General features: G+C 40.7%; 1 protein-coding gene across 2 annotated transcripts in view; it reads right to left on the bottom strand.

Moving 5' to 3' along the window:
* Window positions 1-105: 105 nt before the first annotated feature.
* The window catches only part of jade2 (jade family PHD finger 2), a 66,126-nt gene continuing 44,540 nt past the window's right edge, over window positions 106-21,691 (bottom strand). The window contains exons 3-12 of one of the 2 annotated variants that reach the window (XM_057361010.1): window positions 19,724-19,809; window positions 15,806-15,963; window positions 14,488-14,660; window positions 13,776-13,987; window positions 13,523-13,690; window positions 12,243-12,359; window positions 11,647-12,162; window positions 10,578-10,695; window positions 5,490-5,618; window positions 106-5,294 (exon numbers count right to left, since the gene is read on the bottom strand). In XM_057361010.1, the coding sequence (XP_057216993.1) occupies window positions 4,552-5,294; window positions 5,490-5,618; window positions 10,578-10,695; window positions 11,647-12,162; window positions 12,243-12,359; window positions 13,523-13,690; window positions 13,776-13,987; window positions 14,488-14,660; window positions 15,806-15,963; window positions 19,724-19,809 (2,420 nt within the window). In that variant the 3' untranslated portion in view covers window positions 106-4,551. The remainder of the gene's footprint in view (window positions 5,295-5,489; window positions 5,619-10,577; window positions 10,696-11,646; window positions 12,163-12,242; window positions 12,360-13,522; window positions 13,691-13,775; window positions 13,988-14,487; window positions 14,661-15,805; window positions 15,964-19,723; window positions 19,810-21,691) is intronic. The other variant, XM_057361008.1, reaches the window with a different exon arrangement.

The raw sequence follows: 21,691 nt of genomic DNA, 5'->3' as shown, positions 1-21,691 counted from the left end.
AATGTTTTCCACAAGGCATCATGTTCTGGATAGATATCGTGAAATACTGTAGAAAACCTATATTACATATAAATGTAGTAAAATGAAACCTAGTTATTGGTCCAAACTCCAGAAGTCAAAGAGATGTAAAACGTTTGCAGCAGCTTTTTATTGAACAGCTTTGACTACTACAGTCATTTTCCTGATTACACATCTTAATGAGTTTATTTAAATTTGGGAGGAGCATGATAATGTAATCCAACCAATCAGCGCGAAGTAGACGCTATATAAAGCCGTCCCTCACCTCTCTACCTTGACCGTTTCACAGCATCCCTCCTTCACCCCATCGCCTCACTCTCTGCTGGTATCTGTCCCAGTTTGAAGGGGGGAGTACTCTGGGTTCGGGCCAATATTCCGAGGTCTGAGCCCTCCCCTCGGACAGCACGCCAAATATGCTTTATTTGACCTGATTACATGTTAATGCAAACCCCTGAAATGATACTCTATCTAGAGAATTGTGCTCTTCTAATTTTACAGCAACAGTTTGGTCAGGGCCATTTTCTATTCCAACAGGGAATAGAAAAGAAATGATTTATTCAGTCAGCGTGGAAGAACATATCTGATGTGACTTTAAATGCAGTCAAAAACTCATCACTCGACATCAATGACTTCATCGAAGTCAATCATTGAAGAACAGAGAAGGGCACTTCCAAAACTGTGGCAACAGAGATGGAAACAATTCATGTATTTTAAAAAAAACTAGAAAACATGTCGGTGGGGGTGTGTGGGTCAGAAAAGTCGGACACCTTCTGGACATGTGGTGGAGTAACAGACAGCACAGAGACGCGTAAATGTAAAGCACAGCTTTATTGACTGCACTGGTCGACCACAGCCGAGCGCTGGCGATGATGGGACGGGTGCGCTTATTAAGGCATCACAGACAGCATGCACATACAGTCACATGAACATTATATTGCTCTAAACGACTGCTTAACATGGTAAATGTAAAAAACAAAAAGGAAAAATAGGTTTTTGCACTGATGAAAAATACTCGTGTTTTTTCCTCCTATAAAGATTTCCAATACAAGAAAATAAATAGAGCAACAAAGCCTAAAATAATTTAAAATAGCTCTTCTATGTTCAATAGTTCTCTCTGCTATTAACAAATGGCACAACATTCCTTGAAACAACGAATATAGAAGAATAAACTCCTGCAACATTCATTTCATCATATCCTATAACCAGTGGAAAGCAGATGATGTTGACACACATGATCCACCAAACGGTCTAGTGGGTGGGTTTTGCTGAATGGTAAACAGACGAGAGTGGATCTAGAACCCACGCTGGGTCCTGTTGTGATATGACGTTGGAGAAAGAAAAGATCTCTGCGGTTCAGGGAAGTGTCTGTACGAGCAGAAGTTGCATGAGAGCTTCTTGACAATACTGTGAGTGAAAAAAACGGTCATATTTCACCCCTAAAACAAGCTAAATTCTGTTTTATTGCTTAAAGAAAATGAAGCCAATTTCAGGATCGCTTCTGTATACATTATGGCGACGTATTATTTGTAACCTCTGAAACAACAGCAGCGTTGCCACCTTGTGAAATTAATGTCAGGTGCGAGTGCAGATCATCAACACGGAAAAATGTGCTGGACGATGTGGAAACCTTTAGAAAACATCAGTATATTCAGGGCTTTATCGAAATAACGTCACAACTGTCCTAAAAAGCTTTTATTTTCTACACGGATTTCAATTTTTTAAGGGACAGTTCACCTAAAATGACCAGTTCACTCACCCTCAAGTGACTTGTGTGTGACTTTTTCTTCGGTGGAACACACCAGAAGATATTTCGAGAAATGGTTTTGTGCTCATATAATGAAAGCCAACGGTGTTGTTTGGTTGTCAACGTTCCTCTTCGTTTGTGTTTTACGGAGGAAAAAGTCACACAAGTTTGGAACGGCATGAGGATGGGTAAATGATGACAGAATGTTCACATTTTGGGTGAACTGTCACTTTAATTCGGGGTGAAATATGACCTGGACATTCTCCATGAAAGGTACCTATTCACATTGTGGAATAATCGATATCCCTCGAGGAACAAATGGTCCGTTATTGACCTCATTCGGTCCAAAGATAGAGATGTGGATAAAACAGATGACGCTCTACCACTCCAACCCAGAGAAAAGCTGCGTTCTATCTATTCCTGTTATTTTGCTCTCTCCGGGGAAAGTCTGTGATGGAGACAAGTACATGTACAGGCGATTTATCTTTTGTTTGTTTACAAGTGTAATGATCTGCTTTTTCCTGTTATTCTCTTCCTGTAAATGATTTCACAGAAGCTGAACATACACAGAGCGTACATTAGCTGTGGAACACAAATTAAGCATGAGAGAAAAGCTCGAAGCCCTGCGGCGGCTTTCATCTAGATCACTAAAGGCACAGTTTTCCACATCTGCGTTTGCTGAACCCCAGAGCAGCTATGATGAGTCTCTACAGAAGCGTTTAAGATACATGAGATCTGTACAGGTGAATAAATTGTGTCGTCGTGTTGTTTTAAGCCTGTCTGACTGTCGTCTGTCTGTCGTCTGTCAAACACAAAAGGAGAAGATTCGCGAATGCACATACTGCTCTTTTGAGACCGCACATGTCCTTCATATTACTTCAGTGCTACAGTCGTCTTGAGGAACACAGAAATTGATGCTGCCATTCAAAGCACTTTATATTGACCATATAGGACTTGTGTAGCAAATAATCATGTATACCTGAAATAACCCATGGACCAATCAGAAACGAACTACCCCAAAAAACATTTGTTTACAAAACAGGTGCCGTCTGATACGAGCGTGTGAGGGTAACATTTGGCTGTATGATGGAAATGACATGGTTAGTATGAACCATGCGAAGAGCAGTGTGAACATTTATTAACTTTCTCTCTTTGTGCTCCACAGAAGAAACAGACACGCAGACGTTTGTAGATTTGGGAAAACAGTGCTGTGCTGGCACAACACGACCAAACCTCAGGTCTACAGAGAGAAGACACGCATCATACGTGAGCGACATAGTTTTCTAGTGCTTGATCTGTCCATCTGAAAAACAAGACTTGCTGTGGATCTCTTGTGTGTGAAGAGTTGATGACGCAGGTGTCCAGGTGTGTACCAGATCAGTGCAAACCATCAGAAGATCCACATAGAGCATGTGCCCACTTATTAGTCTTTGGCATCATCATCATCACCGCAAAAAACAAAGACATTTCATCATTACACGTGGAAAAAGGCTCTTACAATGCAATAAACATGATGTTTTGCCAAAGCAACACCGAATGTTCACCGTCTGTTGGTTTTTCTCTCCAATGATTGCAATCACTTCTTCTCTAGAACCCTGAGATAAACACCACGGGCCGATTGAGCGCATAACATCAGCCAGAAATGAAGGGGGAAACGCTAGCAAAGCCTGAGGATATTCTGTGTGAATTTCATTTCATTTCAATCAATAAACAACGAACAGACCAACAGACGTTGGTTTACGGGCAGCACTTTTAGAAAGCCGGGCTGGTTTCCGTGTTTTCTGACGCTGAATGCTGCTCTTGAATGATTTTCTAGGCACTGGACTTTTGTCATTTCTGATTGCCGTCGTTCTATTAAATTGATGAAATGAGCTGATGACTTGCTTGAGTGTGAAGCTACAGAAGGCACGCTGTCATAGACATGATTCTGTCAAAACAAAACATATCCACATCAAATTTCACTCCAATATTTGGAAAAAACGATTAAATGTTCACGAAGAAAGATCAAATATATTTCCATCCCAAATATTCGTTGATGTAATGTATCTGGACAAGTTACAATTTAAATCCATTTTTATTATTCCCATATTTCTATTAACAATACTATTTATTGGTTTTAATACGCATAATGAGCACAAATTAAAGATGCATATTTTTGGAGTTTGAGAAGAATGAAAAGTTGAGATGAAAATATGCAAAACTCTCATGAATTTTTTTTCTTTATAAGTAAGATATGTTTTCATTTTGGGGTGAAACGTGAAGCAGACATGTCTGGAAGCTAATTTGACCACGGCATGTAGATGAGAGTGATGCTGGTATCTGTCTGATCTGTGTCAGAGTAAAATGAGAGTTGACGTAGATACGACAGGTACAGGTGTGCTACATTCTCACATGACTATTTGTGCTTTTTGAAGAGTTTCTCTGTACTGTTCATCATTTGAAACGGAGGAGCTGTATCAGCCTCATTCTGTGGAGTCATGTAACTAAACATGTATTCATTCATAATGCCCACATCATTGTCCCTATTCCAGGACAAATCCTATTGCTTCCCAACACCATAGAGCCGGCAGTCTAACTAAGCTTTGTTTTTCAAGCACAAATGATTACGGTTTTCGAAATGTAGGCGTGTGACAAAAAAAGAAGCCAACTTGATTTCACAAGCTATTACAATTGAAGGTCTAGAAACCGATGTAACGAAAGAAACCGTCCTCTTGATGAAGTATACACTATAGTAACAGTGAGAGCATTACAATGATACCATGACATCCAAAAGCAACGGTGATGCGCTTTTAGGAGGCGAGCACACTTCGCCGCACTACCTCCTCATTCCCAGCATGCAGCTGGGTGAAGCGCAACTTCCGGCTGGCGGAGCGCATTTCAGAGTCACTCTGTTCTGCGTCTGAGAAGTAGCCGTCGGTCTCCGGGTCCAGTGCAGAAACGTTGTTGGCAGAGACAAGCTCCGTCGTCTTGCTTTTGGAGCGTGACTTACCCTGTCTGGGAAGACGCAGACGCAGGGCCTGCGAGCACCTGCCGCTCACCGCAGCGTTCGCGCTGCTGCCCCGAGAGCCACGCTCCTCAGAAATGTGGCAGGAGTCCATTTTGGAAACGGGCGGCTGTGGAGGGTCCGGCCCGCCCGTGTGGCAGCTGCGGATGTGACGGTGGCGGAGGTGGCGCGCTCTCGCTCCTCGCTTGCCTCCGGTGGCGCGCCGCTCCTCCGACGGAACCTTCGCCACGTTCGATCCTGCCCGTGGAAGAGAGACAGACTTTCTGTGACTGCGGCTGCGTGACGCGCCTCTCGTCTTGCGGCCCAGTTGGGGTGTTTTCCAGGTGGATTTCATGGAGTGGTCCATCATGAGACTGAGCAAGCTCTCCTCGCCCTGCAGCAGCTGGTCTGACAGGAGGCTGGGTGACGGGTCGTGGGTCTCTCGGGATAGAGACCACTGGCTCAGCATGTTATCTGTGGTGATGTGAACGGACTGAGCCAGCCAGCTGTCAAACAGCGAGCCTTTCAGCGGGAAGGATTTGGCCAAACCTGTGGAAGAGAAAGTGGATTCTGTGCGGTCAGGAACAAAGGCACAGGTCACTGTCCACATTAAAGATCTAACTGAAGCCACCGTGTATTTAAAGTATTGAAGTACTGAAAACCATGGAATCATACATCAAATTGCTATCAGCCCACATTAGTTATCAGATTGTGGCGGAGTTGAATGGAGGGTTCTTTACTTACCCAACTCTTTGAACAGAGAGTTGTTCTCCGATCTCCATTTCTCTTTCTTCTCTGGGCTACTCTTCCTCCTCTCTTTCACTCGTTCTCTGGCCCCATTGCGATGAACAATATCACCTCTCACAGTTCTTTCTGCAGAACACAGAAAATGTGAAAACTTAATTTTTTTTGTTTTCGAGACCAAATACGTTCACATGTCATGACTACTAACAATTAAAAGTAGTGTAGACACGATCGCTCATGCTTGCGCAGAAACAGACGCCAGTCAGACATAGGCCGTGTTGCCATGTTTGTAGTGCTGCAGTGGTCCGGCTTGTCTTGAAGGGTCATTGGTTTGTTTTTGTTGCGCAAATCTGGCAACCCTGACACGGACCAGCGCTTTACCTTCAGGGGCGGAGCTAGAGTGTCGCCGCAGCCACCATGGACAAAATGCGTGCAAATGCCGGTCATGACGCAGCAGTAATCAATTGTCTCATTTTAGATACGCCTCGTGAATGTAAATATAAGCTGTGTTCGACTGTTTGCGGCGTTGCACAGACCGACCTGCACAGGACATCAAAGTACCGTGAGAGTGATTCAAAGGCAGAAACATACTGCTCTCGGGATCCTTTGATGTCATATACTGATCGGTTTGCGCAGCGCCGCATGAAGCCAAACACAACTGAGAAGGCTACAGCAAGTCAGTGAAGTGCAGTAAACGAACAGTTCTCACTTCTGGACCATCAAAGGCGGATATTGCGTGATTCACACACTGGATGTAATATATATATATTAGGGCTGTCAATCGATTAAAATATTTAATCGCGATTAATCGCATGATTGTAATGAGTTAACTCGTGATTAATCGCAACTTAATCGCACATTTTTATCCATTATAAATGTACCTTAAATGAATACTTTTCAAGTTTTTAATACTCTAATCAACATGGGCATGGACAAATATTGATGCTTTATGCAAATGTATATTGTTTATTATTAGTGAAACCATACTCAACATAGAGCATGAAGACTAGACATGTTTCAAAGGTCATAGATGTTTTTCAAAGAACTTGTACATGTCTATTAAACACATGAAAAAAAACAGGAAAAACACAGGTTCCCATTACGTCTTTCTCTGCACTGAGCTATTTACTTACACAAGCATGTTTACATTTTCGCAACTGTGATAGCTCGGTGGAGGCTGTGTGCAATGCAAGGCATATGCTCGAACGGAAGCTGCCTGGCCGCGGCAATCATGTTGCGTGCACTATCGGTGGTCAGTGGGCTAATTTTGAATTCAATATTCCACTGTCTGGCTACCTGCAGAAAGTGCTCAGCGCAAACGTTAGCATAGTGCCTCTCGTCTGTCTTCATAACGGTCAAAGCGTGCGACCGTAGTTTCCAGTGTGTGTCAATATAATGAGCCGTGACCCCCAGGTAGCTATGGTTACTGAGGGAAGTCCAGTAATCTCTGGTGAGCGCAACCGTGTTTGTCTGTCTTATCGCCTCCTCGACTTTCGCTTTCTCCTCTTCGTAAGAGTCGTGAATCTTGCTTGTAACAGTGGCTCTCGAAGGTAGTTCATATGTGTAATCGTTAGATGCGATGCGAATAATTTCAAGTAGACCCTCGTCCTCCACTACATTAACTGGCCTACATGCTGTAGCCACCCATTTAGCTATCGATGTGGTGAGTCTGTTGCTTGTGAAGTTGTCCATCCGTCTCTGCTGAAAACAATCTAGTGTGGTGTGCCGCGAGGAGGAGGAGAGCTCTCTGCGTCAGTTGTATGCTTCGCCATCAAGTGAAATTTTAAACTCGACGTGCTGCGGTGATAGCTTAATTCACATCGACAATAAATGCAGATCACTTTAGTCTTGTCGACAGAACCACCAGACATCGTTTTATATATGAATTTTACGTTCAGAAGACCTATTTATTTCTCCATTTCTGTTTGCTGCTGCATCGTTTACTTTCTCAAACTACGGGCAAGGCCAAGGTTCAAACAGAAAATGCGCGCTGCGTTAATCGCACGTTAATAAAATTAGTGCCGTTAAAAGGAATTTGCGTTAACGTGTTATTAACGCGTTAATTTTGACAGCCCTAATTTATATATATATATATAAAGGAATTCGGAAGGGTGAGTAAATGACAGTTTTTAATAATTTGATAAATGTCAATTTAGTAATTGTACATTATATTGAACATTTTATAAAAAAGAGGGCTATATAAGTGCCTTGTTTGTTTGTATGCCATGTATATTGATGTATATTGATCTGTGCCACCTCAAAGTTAAAGGTCAACCCTATGAATACACAGGATATAGGCTATATTCTTTTTTTTTACAAAACCCTATTTTGCAAAGATAAATTTATTAAACGTTTTTAGTTGTGCCGATAATTCTGCTTAAAAACATCTTTTGTATGGCATACACAGCTACTGGTCAGGAAATATTTGAAATGTGTCATTTAAAAGAAAATGAAGCTTTACAGTACAGGTGCTGGTCATGTAATTAGAATATCATCAAAAAGTTGATTTATTTCACTAAAATTCACCAAAAGTTGATTTATTTCACTCTCTTTTTCACTAAAAAGAGAGTTATTAAGAGAGATAAAGTGCAGGACCTGATTGAGTTATAAGAGCTCAAAAAAGAGTTATTAAGAGCTTTCATGAAAAAGAAAGGTCAAAAAGCAGAAGCAATACAAAAGTAATCCGCGTGGCTCCTGACGACATATTAATGTATTATGAAGCGAATTGATCGGTCTCTAAAATAATAATTAAATATCATCTGTAGACTACAGCTTCTGCGACTAAAACTTCGGACGAATATCAATCGCACCCAAGTGCCTTACTCACTTAGAAGGGCAGAGCTCTAGAAATGGAAATTTGAAAGGGAGACTGACAACTGTCTCTCATAACATAGCCGTTTCCATCACGTGGGTGAACTGAATAATAAATATCAACGCCATTTTCTCTTTGACATACACTTTGTGTTCGTCCCTTTCAACAATGCTTTTCACGGGCGAAAACATGATGTTTAGAACGCGTGATTCTGGTTGGCCCAAGGACCAAAAAAGACGACGCTGATAGCTGTTATCTTGATTCTGGTTTGCCAAACGATTGCAGGTGCTGGACCAAAGACGTTTCAGACACTCCAGAGTAGACGCCTAAGACCCCACCACGGGAAAAAAACTCCTTGGATTCACATAAACGACCTATTTTTTATTCAAAATGGCGAATTTCGTCAAAAAGCAACTAGTTTGCAGGTATGAAAAAACAGCAAAGTCTGGAAGAGCATGGTGAGTCAGGTGAGGAAAAGTAACGCAAAAGTAACTTGTGAAAGTACTTTTAGTTACTTTCCACAAAAGTAACTAAGTAATGTAATTAATGTAACTGAGTAACTAGTTACTTTTAAAAGTTACTTTCCCCAACACTGGTCATAACAGACATTTAATGAATAATTCCAAATGTTTTCCATTATTTTGACAAACAAAAACATAAGAAGTAATGAAAACAAACTTTTAATGGTTAAACTTATTTCAGACCTGCAAACTCAGAAGAGGTGAAAAAGGTGACACATACAATTTGAATCCCTGTTTGGGGGTGTGGGGGCATCCTATCCCATAAGAATTTTTTTGTGATTTTTGCATTCGATTTATGCATTCTGGAGCACTCTGACCAAAAAAAAGACAATATTTGCTTCAAATAACTTCTCACACCAGCCACAATTTGCTGGTAAAAATGTATTGGCCTAACGTATGACCAAAGTGCAGCTCATACGCAAATATTAAAACCCAATTGTTAATACAACTTAAGAAAATATTCTTTACTACTTTTAAATATCTGCTGACCATGGTCAGCACAATCATTCATTAAAATACAGTGATTGTTTCATTGCGTGTTCATAGAGAGCAGTTGGTTCACGTATATCCATCTTGAGATCTGAGGCCAACAACCCCTTAGGTGCCATGTCGTTGAAAGTTCAAAAAGCATATACAAGCAACATAAAATTATTTTCTCTTTATCCGAGACAATGCTTCGTGTTGCATGCCCTTCAGCAGTGCCTTTCAAGGGCACAAAAATGATGTTTGGAACGCGCTCTTCCTGATCCATCCGCAGACAGACTGCCTGCCTGATGCTATGATGTTGCCTGTTTCTGTGTTTTGAATTGTAAAAATATGGCACCTGAGGACTTACATTTTATAAATTACCAACCCCACCCCCCATTCTCCGAAAAAAAAAACTCTTCGGATCTATAAGGTTCACAAGAATGGCATAATTTGATTCAAAACGGCGAATTCCGCCGAAAAGCGACTAGTTTGCCGGTACTGTATGATATAAAACAAAATTTGATTTTGTAAAACCAAATTCATGCTTTTTTGTTAAGACATAACATGTAATCTCTAACAATTTTAAAACATAATATACCAATAACAAGAGATGCATCGATACTACATATTCCTGTTACCGATAACAATTATTCACAGTGATATCTGCCGATACCGATTCTAAAGATTAAATGAATATTTCTTAACTTCCTAAATGTTATTCATTCAAATACTGAACATAAATATTGAACATCAAACTGGAAGTCATGATATTAAATGTGTTATCTACACACATGGTGAGTGTCATGCTCTTAATGTGTGAGGTTTGAGAGTATTTTGTGTGTGGTAATGTGGTGTGAGTTCTCTCTCTGTGTTTTCACCCGTGTTCTTTAAAAGCTGAATAAACAGGTCTTAACAGCAGCTGACAGAGAGGCAGCGAGCTGAGGAAAGTGCAGAGTCAGAGGTTCAGAAAATAATGAGAAAAGAAACCGGCCGGACAGAACGGACATACTGTATATAACACGCTACATGACAACTGATTCAAATAACACTTCAAAAACTCTCTCTCACACTTCACACAGAGACTGCATCGTGTCTATCTGAGAGATAATAAAGAGAAAAAGAGAGAATAAAAAGTTATTAAGGATTAATGCAGAGAGATTTCTGTGTTTAGTTCCCAAAATCAGCTCAGACTGTAAAGTGTATCAGGCCCATGAAAGCTGATGCTGAGTGATGATCAGCAGAGCAATCTCCGACTCGACACATGTGGATGTAGATGTGTTTGCGTACCTCTGGTCAGCTCCTGCTCTAACAGCTCAATCTGCAGGTTACAGATCTTCTCCTGCAGGTTACATAAAGAGTGTTTGATCTTCTCTCGCCTTGTGACCATGTAGCACAAGTTTCTGACCTGAAAAAGACATACCGGTCACATTTTACAGATACTGTATGTGATGAAGCACAGGTGACACTAATAAATAATTCATGCGTTTGATTCTTTTATTCATTCTTAACGCCATTCCAGCATCTCAGGCTCTATTCATGGCAAGAACCAGTCAATCGATACACAAGTCAGTTCTACACACATGTTGGGGGGACAATTTGGAATCCTCAATCAAGCTAACCTGCATGTCTTCAAGCTGTGGGAGGAAACCGGAGCACCCGGAGTAAACCCAAGCTAACACAGGTGGTAACCACTGTGCCGCCCCGTAATTAACGGTGTCTTCAAGAGTCCGTTTACACGAGACCGGTTTCAACTAGAAACCGAAAACTTTTTATGCGTTTTGGCTGTTCATTTACACGACAACGGCATTTTGGGGGACTGAAAACGCAAACTTTTGAAAACGGGTCTCAAAGTGCAAGTTTTTGAAAACGACAGCATTATCTGTTATCTGTGTAAACTCGGAAGGCGGCGTTTTGCAAAAACGATAACCTCATACACATGCGCGAGTATTCCCCACACAATAATGGCGGCTTCCGTGCTGCATGTTTGCACGCTGCGTTTTATTTGTTTTCCCGGATCCGTGTAAATGCAGATCGTTTCGATAACGCTGTCGTGGGTGAGTGAAACGTTTCCGTTTTTAATTGTATAAACAAACTCCAAGTCCTGGCGGGAAGTTCCTACCTGACGCTTCATAAGTTGAGTATGTGTGCGACTGATGCTGTATCTGTGATGCTTATCTGTTCATTCATGACCTTCATTTGAGCGCTGATGGGACGATGGGAAATGTAGTTTCAGAAACCGGTGCTGTGCAATGGGGCTCTTAGATTTTATTTTAACCCAAAACATTAACATAGCAAGGAAATGCTGTAGGTAGGTAAGCAGGTTGGCGAAGGTTTTGGACAGAATGGCGATGCTCACCCTCTCCAGATCTTGCCGTAAATGAGTGAAGAGCTTCAGGCGACGATAGAGAACGTCCTGCTCCTGCTGGGCCAGATTGTCCACCTCATCCCTCTTCAGTTCCACCAGCGGCTGGTTACAGTTGGCCTTTCGTCGGAGTTTCCAGTACTGGTAGAGGAAGTCCACGTGAGCATCGGGCAGGCAGAGGTTCTCTGCGACATCCTTGGGGTCCACTAATTTGTAAAACTCATCCTGTAGCTCCTGCAGTTTCTGCTTCCGCTGACTGGCTTTCTCTTGTTCCACCTGGTCTTGCTTTGCACGATCGGACTGCGTTCCCGACACGTCGGCCCCTGGATGTCGTATTTCGGATCTCTCGGAATTCCCAGCACTGTTGTTCGAGTGTGCGCCGCTGCTGTGCTCCAGACAGAAGGACTTGAAGCGCACCTCGTCGTTTTCTGCCAGAGTGGTACGCATCTCTAGCCCGTGGTCGAACGCACAGGTCACGTGGAAGGCAATGATGCAAGACGGCATGGAGCACTGTGTGATGGAAACAGACAACGTATTCAAGATGTGCTGGAAGTAAACCTCTCGCATGTTTGTTTTCAGAAATGTCTCACCTGTATACATGTGCCTGTGTGTTCACGACACAGACTACAAAACAAGGCCCAGCGACTTGCTGGAATATGAGACACTTTCGTGATGGGTTCCATCTTCTCAGGGCAGCCAATGCTCACCTTCAGTAAACATAAGTAAAGAAAAACATCACCAAAATGCAGGTAACTACATGTATTTAACACGGGTTCGGTTCAGCAATATATTTATTCTTTCAACGTCTCAACCCATCTGTGAGTGAAATAAAGGAGAATAAGGAGTGTATAATGGCCTTATACATGTATAACATGTGGCAGACAGCTGAGCAGCGCTAGCTCATGATCAGATTATTCATCTGTCACTGAACGGCTCTTTCAAAGATTTCTCTCTGCCTTTTCACTCATTTCTTTAGCTTTCCAAATCCTCCTCATTCTCATTGTTTCTGCCTCACTCTTCTTTTTCGCGAAATGTCATTGAAATAGCCATTTCACAATCGCCTCATTGAATCCGCCTCATCCTGTCAAGTCTTCTTTTGTCTTTCTCTGAATGGAATATTCGGCAGCCTTCTGCATGTCAAACAAGAGGACTGAATGCGTGTTCAGCCTTTTGAAACGTCTTGCCCTCCACCTGACCATTCAATTTCCAGCCGAAAAGCTTTTCTTTCAGCCGTATGCCATGACGTAAGGGACCCCGAGGAAACATTTCAATTAGAATTCATCAAGTTTCCTCCATCAAAAGCGGTGAATAAATGTGAATGTATTTTGGAGCGCTTTATAAATGCGTTGTGAGAGAACGTGAAAAATGCTAAGTGCTATATTCGAGTCCTCTGAACAGTTTAACACCCAACTGCATCTTTTAGCTGGCCATAACAAATGTGTCAAAAACATAAAGCACAACACGATAAACTGTGTTTGAGCTCGACAGAAGGTCATGAGTACTGTATAGCATTTTATGTGACTGGGTTGTCAAGTCAGGTGCTGTCAAAGACGGCAATCGCTAATATTTAAATGTTTCAGAATTTTCATTTTTGGGTTAAGTGTCCCTTTAACATCACACCGAACATCACACAAATTTTCAAGAAAAATTTACAACAACTTTTACATTTCACAATTCAAATTTCAATTCAACGTGGCAAACGCTTCTATATGTTTTCTCTCCATACTAAAAACAAGTATTACTAAGTGGTGATATTGCATGTGATTAATGTTTTGCATCATCTTAGATTGGCATGACAATTTATAATATAACAAATCAAACGGTTATGTATGACTTCTTTATTCTCTAAACAGAGATGAGCTGTTGATACCTCTGGGATCCATAAGGCACAGCTGACGTGGACCCATTTGGTTCCGCTACGGGTAGGTTTAAGGGCCCCTCTTCTTTTGGGACACAGCAAACACTTGGGCTGCACTCCCAGAGCACACGTCCGGCACCGCCAGTTACCCTTTGGCACCTTTAAGATCCCGTAACACGCCTTCAATATACAGAAACAAAATCTTTCATCATCTGAAAAGCCAACAGTTGGTTAACTTTTCCATCCATTTGCCCCCTATTCCCACCTGGTGCACACAAACGTTGCACTTATCGCAGAAGACCATCTCGTTGCTGTCTTCGCCCTCAGGTGAGCGGCACACATCACAAACCACGTCCTCGTCGTACTCGATGCCCAGACCCTCCTCTGTTTCGATAGCCCGCTGCATGTTCTCCTCACACCGGCTCTCCAACTCCACCAAAACCTGCTCCATGCTCAGCTCATCCAGCTCCGGAAGTGCTGACACGTGCAAAGACAACGACCATTTATTCATGACCTACTGACACACTTTATTACACTTGCAGAGAGTGCAGGAATAAAGCAATAAGCCCCAAGAAGCAGTGGGTTACAGTGCATTTTATAACAGCTAAGTGCGTTGTGGCACGACGCGAAGCGGAGGTTTCATAAAATAAAGTAAATAAAATGATATTTAGGCTATGTAATGCGGTCAGCCGTTATAAACTGGGATATTTTATAACGGCTTAGAACTCAGCACAGCCAATCACAATCAAGGACCAGAACTGACCGTTTTATAAACTGTGTTTTATTATCGAGTGTGCCTGCGAGTCCTGTGATCTTGTGAAGCTGGAAACACAAGCTTATTTTATTTTACACCTGCTGTTTATTAGCTGCATGCAGCAAATGTCATTTGAATGGTCACAGTCACAGATGAAGGACGCTGTTAATCTATTCAGTCATCATAACCGTAGATTGTGATGATGACATATTAAAAATGGTACCTAATTGTCTGAATTCAGCATTAACCAGCTCGAGCCAGGACACATCTAGGTCGTCCAGATCGTAGCGGCTCAATGGCTTCACGAGACCCCGGGATTCTCCGAACCCAAACTCTGAATGTCCCCGTGTCTGGACAGGTGAAAAGAACGGGATTCGATTCACCTCTGGAAGCATCCTAAAAAACATGGCACATATGCATTGGCATGACCATATCATATCAAATATACTTGAAGTAGGGAAATTAAAATCCTATCCAATGAATAAACATGCTGAGCTATCGAGTCTGAAGATGGAGCCGGTTAAGCCAGCAGAACACATGGATGACAGCAGAGGCAACAGCTGGAGGCCAAGTGAAAATACTGAAAGGTCCAGGTGTTATTGTGTTCCTAAAGCCTTTGAAGTGCTTCGATGAATCAAACAGAGATGACCACAACCACGAGTAGATACTGGAGTTCACTGGCAAATGAAGGTTTCACTTTTAATACACATATCATTTAACAAATACAGTAAATACAGAAACCCTGGCACGTAAAAATGTCACCGTAAATGTGGTCTTTATTTTGAGTGAACAGACTCGATATTTGCAGGGACGGTTTTCGCAAGAAAATTTGAGTTTGCAGAAGATCCTCTTTGTGTCATTACCTCATGTCTGTAAACCAGTGGTTCTCAAGCTGGGGGCCCCAAGATGGATCCAGGGGGGGGCGCAGTTTTTGAGGCGTTTTATGAAATATAGGAATTTATCATCACTTTTGTGCAGTTATAAATCAGAAAAATAAGACCACCAACCAAAATAAATGAAGTTCCAGCACTGTATAATTGAATATGTCTTTGGTTTAATTAAAATTCTAGGTCTTTATTTTGGGGGACCACCAATGGATGCACCCTACACAAAAGGGGGCCTTACAATGAAAAAGTTGAAAAACCACTGCTGTAAACCCAAAAGAGAGGAACAGGCTACTTTATCACATGTGTGGATGCTGAGGTGCTGAAAGTGGCACAGCTTTGCTTATTCTTACAGTCATTTAGACTTTTAATTATTTGTCATATAGACGGCAGCATTTCATCTAGAAAGTTTAAAAAGCCATCATCTGGGGAATGCCATGTAAACATCTCAATCGTGGGAATCACCTATTGTTAAAACCAAGAAACCTCAAGCTGTGGTGAGCCTGCAGAGTCTATGCTAAAGCAAGGGTTCATACCCACAGGGATTTCGAGAAGCGACATGTAAAAGGATTAAATGCTGATGTCGTGATGCCTTTTTTCCTGGCAAGACGTCACTAACGTGATTTATTTGAAAACATTTGTTTTTTTGATGCTCACCTCACCGCAGGTTCGGGGATAACGTCTACATTTGCTGGCACCTGTACACCCTTCTCCCATTCCTGTCTCCAGGGATCAGACAGAAAATAAAACTCTTCCAGGCCGAGTTGTGCTGAATCAGGCAACTTCATGGCTGTTATAAAATCGGTCCGAAAAACCTGAAAAAACACAACACTTGTAACAAATTGTATCTGAAAAGTATACTTTTTTCAACAATATCTAAATGAACACACATAAAAATCCAAAATGTGGACAAGACAAGTTTAATATAGCATCTGTTTAACTTCTAACATGAAAGTAAGGTTAATAATATAACAGATTACACATTTTTCTGTTTCGATCAGCTCCAACTCCATTAAGATGCATTAAGATGCGATCAGCCTCCATTGTCGTTTGTATACACTAGCATACACACAAAACATCGGCGAAGAAGAGCAAACCCGTGAAAACACAAAGGGCCAACTAGCGTTTCGGCGGTGTAATTGCAGTACGACGCATACTCTCAACGCAGAACCATAAATGTTCACGACGGCGTCGTCTACGTACGTAGGCTACGCCGTAGGTTACGGCGTAGGTCCTACGCAGAACCATAAATTGGCCATAAGTCTTTTAGCAGATATGTACTCACAGATATCTATGGAGATACTTTCCAGCAGAGAAACGTTGGAGAGAAAGGTCTTAAAATCATCCCCGACGAGGATGCTTTGATTCGGATCAGTATGAGTAACATACTAACATACCAAGATGTGTTGTTGTAATATTAGCTGTGTGACGGAGCAGTTTTGAGCGTCATTGTTTTTCTGGAACCGCTTTAATATTAGAGAGAGAGAGCGAGAGTGCGTTGGAGCTGAAACTGGAGAGCGAGCGAGAGTGCGTTTTATTATTTTAGTCAATGATGAATAAACTTTCAGTTAATCCGCGGGTCACATGCGTTCCGCACCAGAGAGCACGATCCATACGGATCACTGATCATCCGCGATCTGTTTCACCACGATACCGCAGCAGAGAGGAAGAGGAAACGCGCGTTGTAGAGTTGTTTGTCCGTTTAGGGCTGCTGTACAAAACATGGCGGCGAATTCAATGTGTGTAGGCCCGCTCTGTATGTAGATATAAATGGCTTATTCTAAGGTATTACAAACATAATGGTTCATTACGTAAGGTCTTTATACACCTCTGGAGAAATAGTTTTGTACAGTATATTATATTGTATTTCTGTCAATAGATCCTCCTAAAAACGCTGCATTGTTCCTTGAAGTTAGTTTGATATATTAGCTGCATACCTATGAGGCCCACATCGACTGATGAAACAGTATTGCTTATAGGGGTGTTCGGTTACGGGTTTTTTGGAGTCGACTCCGATTCTCGACTCCCACTTTTGGAGTCGATGGAATCAACACTTCGACTCCATTTACTGTCATTCAAAACGGGCTCACGAATACGAATATAAAATAAATGAATGAACCTTGGGAACGTTGGGCTGGCAACCAATCTCCAAAGTCACTAGCAAATACACATACATTTGTGCATCTAACACCATCACAGAGAGTTTTTTGTGCCGTCAGACCAGTTACTCCTTTCTGGTCCTAAACCGATGTGGTTTTCCAAGCGCACGCAGCGCAAGGACATGACGGCCCAGGTCTAACCGTAGCTGTAGACTTATGGTAAAGCTAAGACTAGGGATGGGCGATATTATATCGTTTGCGATATACCGGTAGAAATTACCCACACGATAGGAATTAGTCTTCCCGCGATATAAACGATAAATTCTAGTTGATGACGTATTTCTTTGTGAGACCCATTCACAGCTCATATGTGAAGTGAAAAGGGGTATAGCGGAGGGCCGACGTGAAGCTGAGAAAGAGTTTGCACTAAAAGCTCTAAATCTCGTTTAGGTTGGCACTGTAGATGCATCCGAGTTAATGTTTAGTTTCACTTTCGTTTTATTTAATTAGTTTGTTAAGTATTCGTTGATAGTCATAATGCGTTACACCACAACATTTAGTTTGGCTAAAAGTATTTATTTAAACATTCGTTAGATGTTATGCGCGCGTGCGCAAATTGTTTAATACGATTTCTTGCCTGTTATATACAGGATGAACGGAGCGTCCCGTGCGCAGCTCACACCCACATGTGCTTTCATAGCGACACAGCGTGCACAGCACTGCTGCCTGTTTACATACAGTACAATTGCGAGTTTGTATGACGTTATTTTAAATACGTTTATGAGCGTATAAAAGCATGGATTATTTAATTAGATTTCTTTTATCCGCATTTTTCTGTTCTCTTTCTGTAGCGCGAGTCATAGACAGATTCAGTGTATGTTGCTGTGAGAAGAGAAGGTTCACACAGATCAAGAGAGAGTGATTGACAGCGTGATGCGATCGATCGTTTCCACCCAACAATAGAATATATACAGTTTTAGGTATGACATGATGTGTTTATTGAGCTTTAGTTCATTTCACTCTTCATTACTACAACCGTTTGAAGTCGAATCTCACTATTATATTTTATATTTACAAAAATACTATAGGTATATTTTAGGAGCTGTTTGATTTGGGGTAAGTTTTACTTTTTGATAATATTTGTTTTTCTGAGGGTCTAGACTATGCAGCTACGATCACTTGACGCAAAAAACAGCGGTGGATGGCGTTATGGATATATCGCCATTTTTATCGTTATCGCAAGAAATACCAGGAATTATCGTGATAGAGTTTTAGGGCCATATTGCCCATCCCTAGCTAAGACATTTCGTTTCCTTTATTGTTTTTATATTTTTATATTGCATCGATTTTAGAGAGTTAAGGTCTTTGCACATACAGTCCGAAATCTTCGTATGCGTTTTTTCGTATTTGCCTGTCATCTGTACGGTGTCTCTGAATTGTTATAAAAGGCCACTCAAAATGCTTGCTACGGATGCGAAAACGAAGAAAATCGAACCCGGTCCGAATTTTTTTATGACGGACGAAAATATCGGAGGCAGTGTGTAAATGTGATTGACACAACGTGAGGTCGTATTTATTTTTTAACGTGCGGAAATTTCGGATGCAAATTTCGGACTCAATGTGCAATGGGCTTTACAGTTACACAAATGAATATGTTTTGTACGTAATGACACCGTGTTTCATTGTTTTGAATTGAGGCTCCGTAAATGTGCGCTAAACAAGCCTAAAACATTTATTTATTTATTTTCGTTTAAGAGTTTATATATTCACCCTGGGCTAAGTTCAACACTCTAAAAAAAAGGCATTGAGCCTACCTTGTGTTCTTTTCTTAATGTAACTTCTTAATGTTCTCAAAATATCAACATGTAATTTTAAAACCAATAAATATGCTATAATAATAACCCAGCAACAATAACTTAATATATGATTTGTGACTTCCTGACTGTTGCTGATTTTTTAAGTTTTTAAGCTGGATGAAACGCTTTATAATTTGTTTCCACAAACTTGATTTTGATTTGTGTCCAGTTATGCGCACAGACTCACATTTAAGCATAGCGCCACACTTTCATTTAAAGCAACTTACAAAGTCTTAACAGTTGTTTAGAGACATAAAAGCTTGAAGAGGGACAGACGAAATATAGGAGAGTTTTTAATAAGAATTTTTTAGAATTTAATGTGATCGTGTTGAAGCTGAAGAATGAACGGGAAATATTGCGTGTACTTTTGTGAGCGAACAAGTAGGCGTCGCTCATGCTCTGATTAACGCAGTGTTTTGGATCGGATGTAAACGTGTACAATCAGAGAGTGGAGGTATGACTTTTACCTGATTGGTTTTTAAATGTTATTCGTTGCTTTGCGCCAATCACAAAGACAACGTAACCGATTTGAGTCAATGACAACATTAAAAATTACGGAGTCGACGAGTCGATTCCGACTTTAGGGACATGGAGCCGACTCCCCATCCCTAATTGCTTACCTCAGATGGTTTCTTCGGCTCATGGCGAACCCACGTGCTATTGGTCCCTGTGTTCTTTGAAGATCGTGACCAGGTGGTCACATGACCTGTAACAGATTGCAAACAAATATAATTGTACTTTTATTTTATGGCATTAGCCTATTACTCATTAATATAGACAGCATGGTCTGCTTACGTGAGACCTCAAAGTCATAAAGCTGTAAAGGCAAATAGAATTTTTGCACTGCCAAAACTTGATTTGATCATTGAATGTGATTTCTGAGTGATGTAGATGACTTTCACACTCCCCTGTAGAGGGTCTGTTTCTGTTTTGAGAAAAGCTCCAAGACGGCAGCGGAGTGAGTGAACACGTGAAGCTCACACGTTGGGAGATCAAGCTAATTTGTTAGACCAGCGCGTTGGGGCTAACAAGGACAACGTGCAAGCGAGCCTCACTCGGATTCAACAATTGGAAAAAGACAACTCTTACCTGATTGAAAAACTTGATGATTTGGAGAACCGAAGCAGGTGCTCTAATCTTCGCTTTGTTGGAATTAAAGAATCTCCGGAGGGCAGCGATATTACTGGCTTTATGTCCAGGCTGATTCCACAGCTTCTGGGACAAGACAACTTTTCTGCCCCCGCTGATTATTGAATATTGAATGATTATATTATGATCAAGCTCCTGAATTTTCAGGATAACATTAAATATATATATAGATATATTCTCTTTGTTATCCTTGCACGTTGTGTGTTTTTGTTGATGGTAAGCAGCAATGTTTTACTTGTCATAAAGATTTTGAAGTGATCTACATGTCATCTTATATCTCCTTAGGATAACATGTGAGTACTGATATTGTATGAGTTGGCACTGATGACGAATTATGCGGCGAATTAATTAATTGTTTTTTTTTGTATGTTTTGTAGTATTTATAATTATTATTATACTGTTGAGCTGAGCTTATTTAACGCGGTGTGTTAGATTATTTGGTTTGTTCACTTTTATGCCCCGGAATATGGGGGGTAGCTGGGTCATTCTTGAAAGGTGTGAGGAATACTGTATAAAGAATATTCAAGTAAAATTAAGTGTTCTGTTTGTTTGTCTTTTTATGACTTTTAGGTTTTTTTTGTAATTTTGGTATTTTTGGATTCATTTAATTTCTTTTGGGCAGTGACATTTTCGGGTTGGATGATGTCAAAGGGTTAAAAATAATCCATTTGAATATCAGAAGTCTTGTGAACAAAATAGATGTATTTCGTGTATGGGTTGATTTACATAAGCCTGATATTATAACACTATCTGAAACTTGGCTTAATAGTAGTATTTCAGATAATGAAATAAATCAATTGAATCCTTTAAAGGCATGATAGGGGCTCCAGGGGTAGAGGTGTGGTTATTTATGTTTCTACAGGTCTTGTTTCTGAGTGGGTTACACCTACAGTTAATCCTTTATATTTTGAATGTATTTTTGTTAAAATAATTCTTCATTTAAATAAAAGTTTAATTATTGGTAGCATATATAGACCTCTTATGTCACCAGTGGAGTGCATTAATTGCCTGGTCTCTACCATTAATTCTATTTTTGGCAAAAATTAAGTCATTGTACAAGGGGATTTTAACAAGAATTTGTTAGATAAGTCATCTGATAAAGAAAAAAATATATTTAATAATTTAAATCTTTAAATCTAAAACTAATTAAGGAACCCACTAGAGTTACCTTTTGTTCACAATCACTTCTTGATTGGATACTTGTTTCACATCCTAATAGATTTATAAGGGCAGGTGTTATGTCAGACCCTTTTAGTGATCATTCTATTATATACTGTGTATGGAAAATTACTTTGCCCTTAAATTGCCACCAAGATTAATTAAAATAAGACAATATAAAACATTTAATTAAGATTTATTTATAAAAGACTTGATTTCTATAAATTGGAACAGATTATAATTCCTAATGTACAAGATGCATGGGAGTTTTCTATACAAAA

The sequence above is a fragment of the Triplophysa rosa genome, linkage group LG19 (genome assembly GCF_024868665.1).
Source record: "Triplophysa rosa linkage group LG19, Trosa_1v2, whole genome shotgun sequence".
Lineage (NCBI taxonomy): Eukaryota > Metazoa > Chordata > Actinopteri > Cypriniformes > Nemacheilidae > Triplophysa > Triplophysa rosa.
This window is presented reverse-complemented; position numbering and strand designations above follow the sequence as displayed.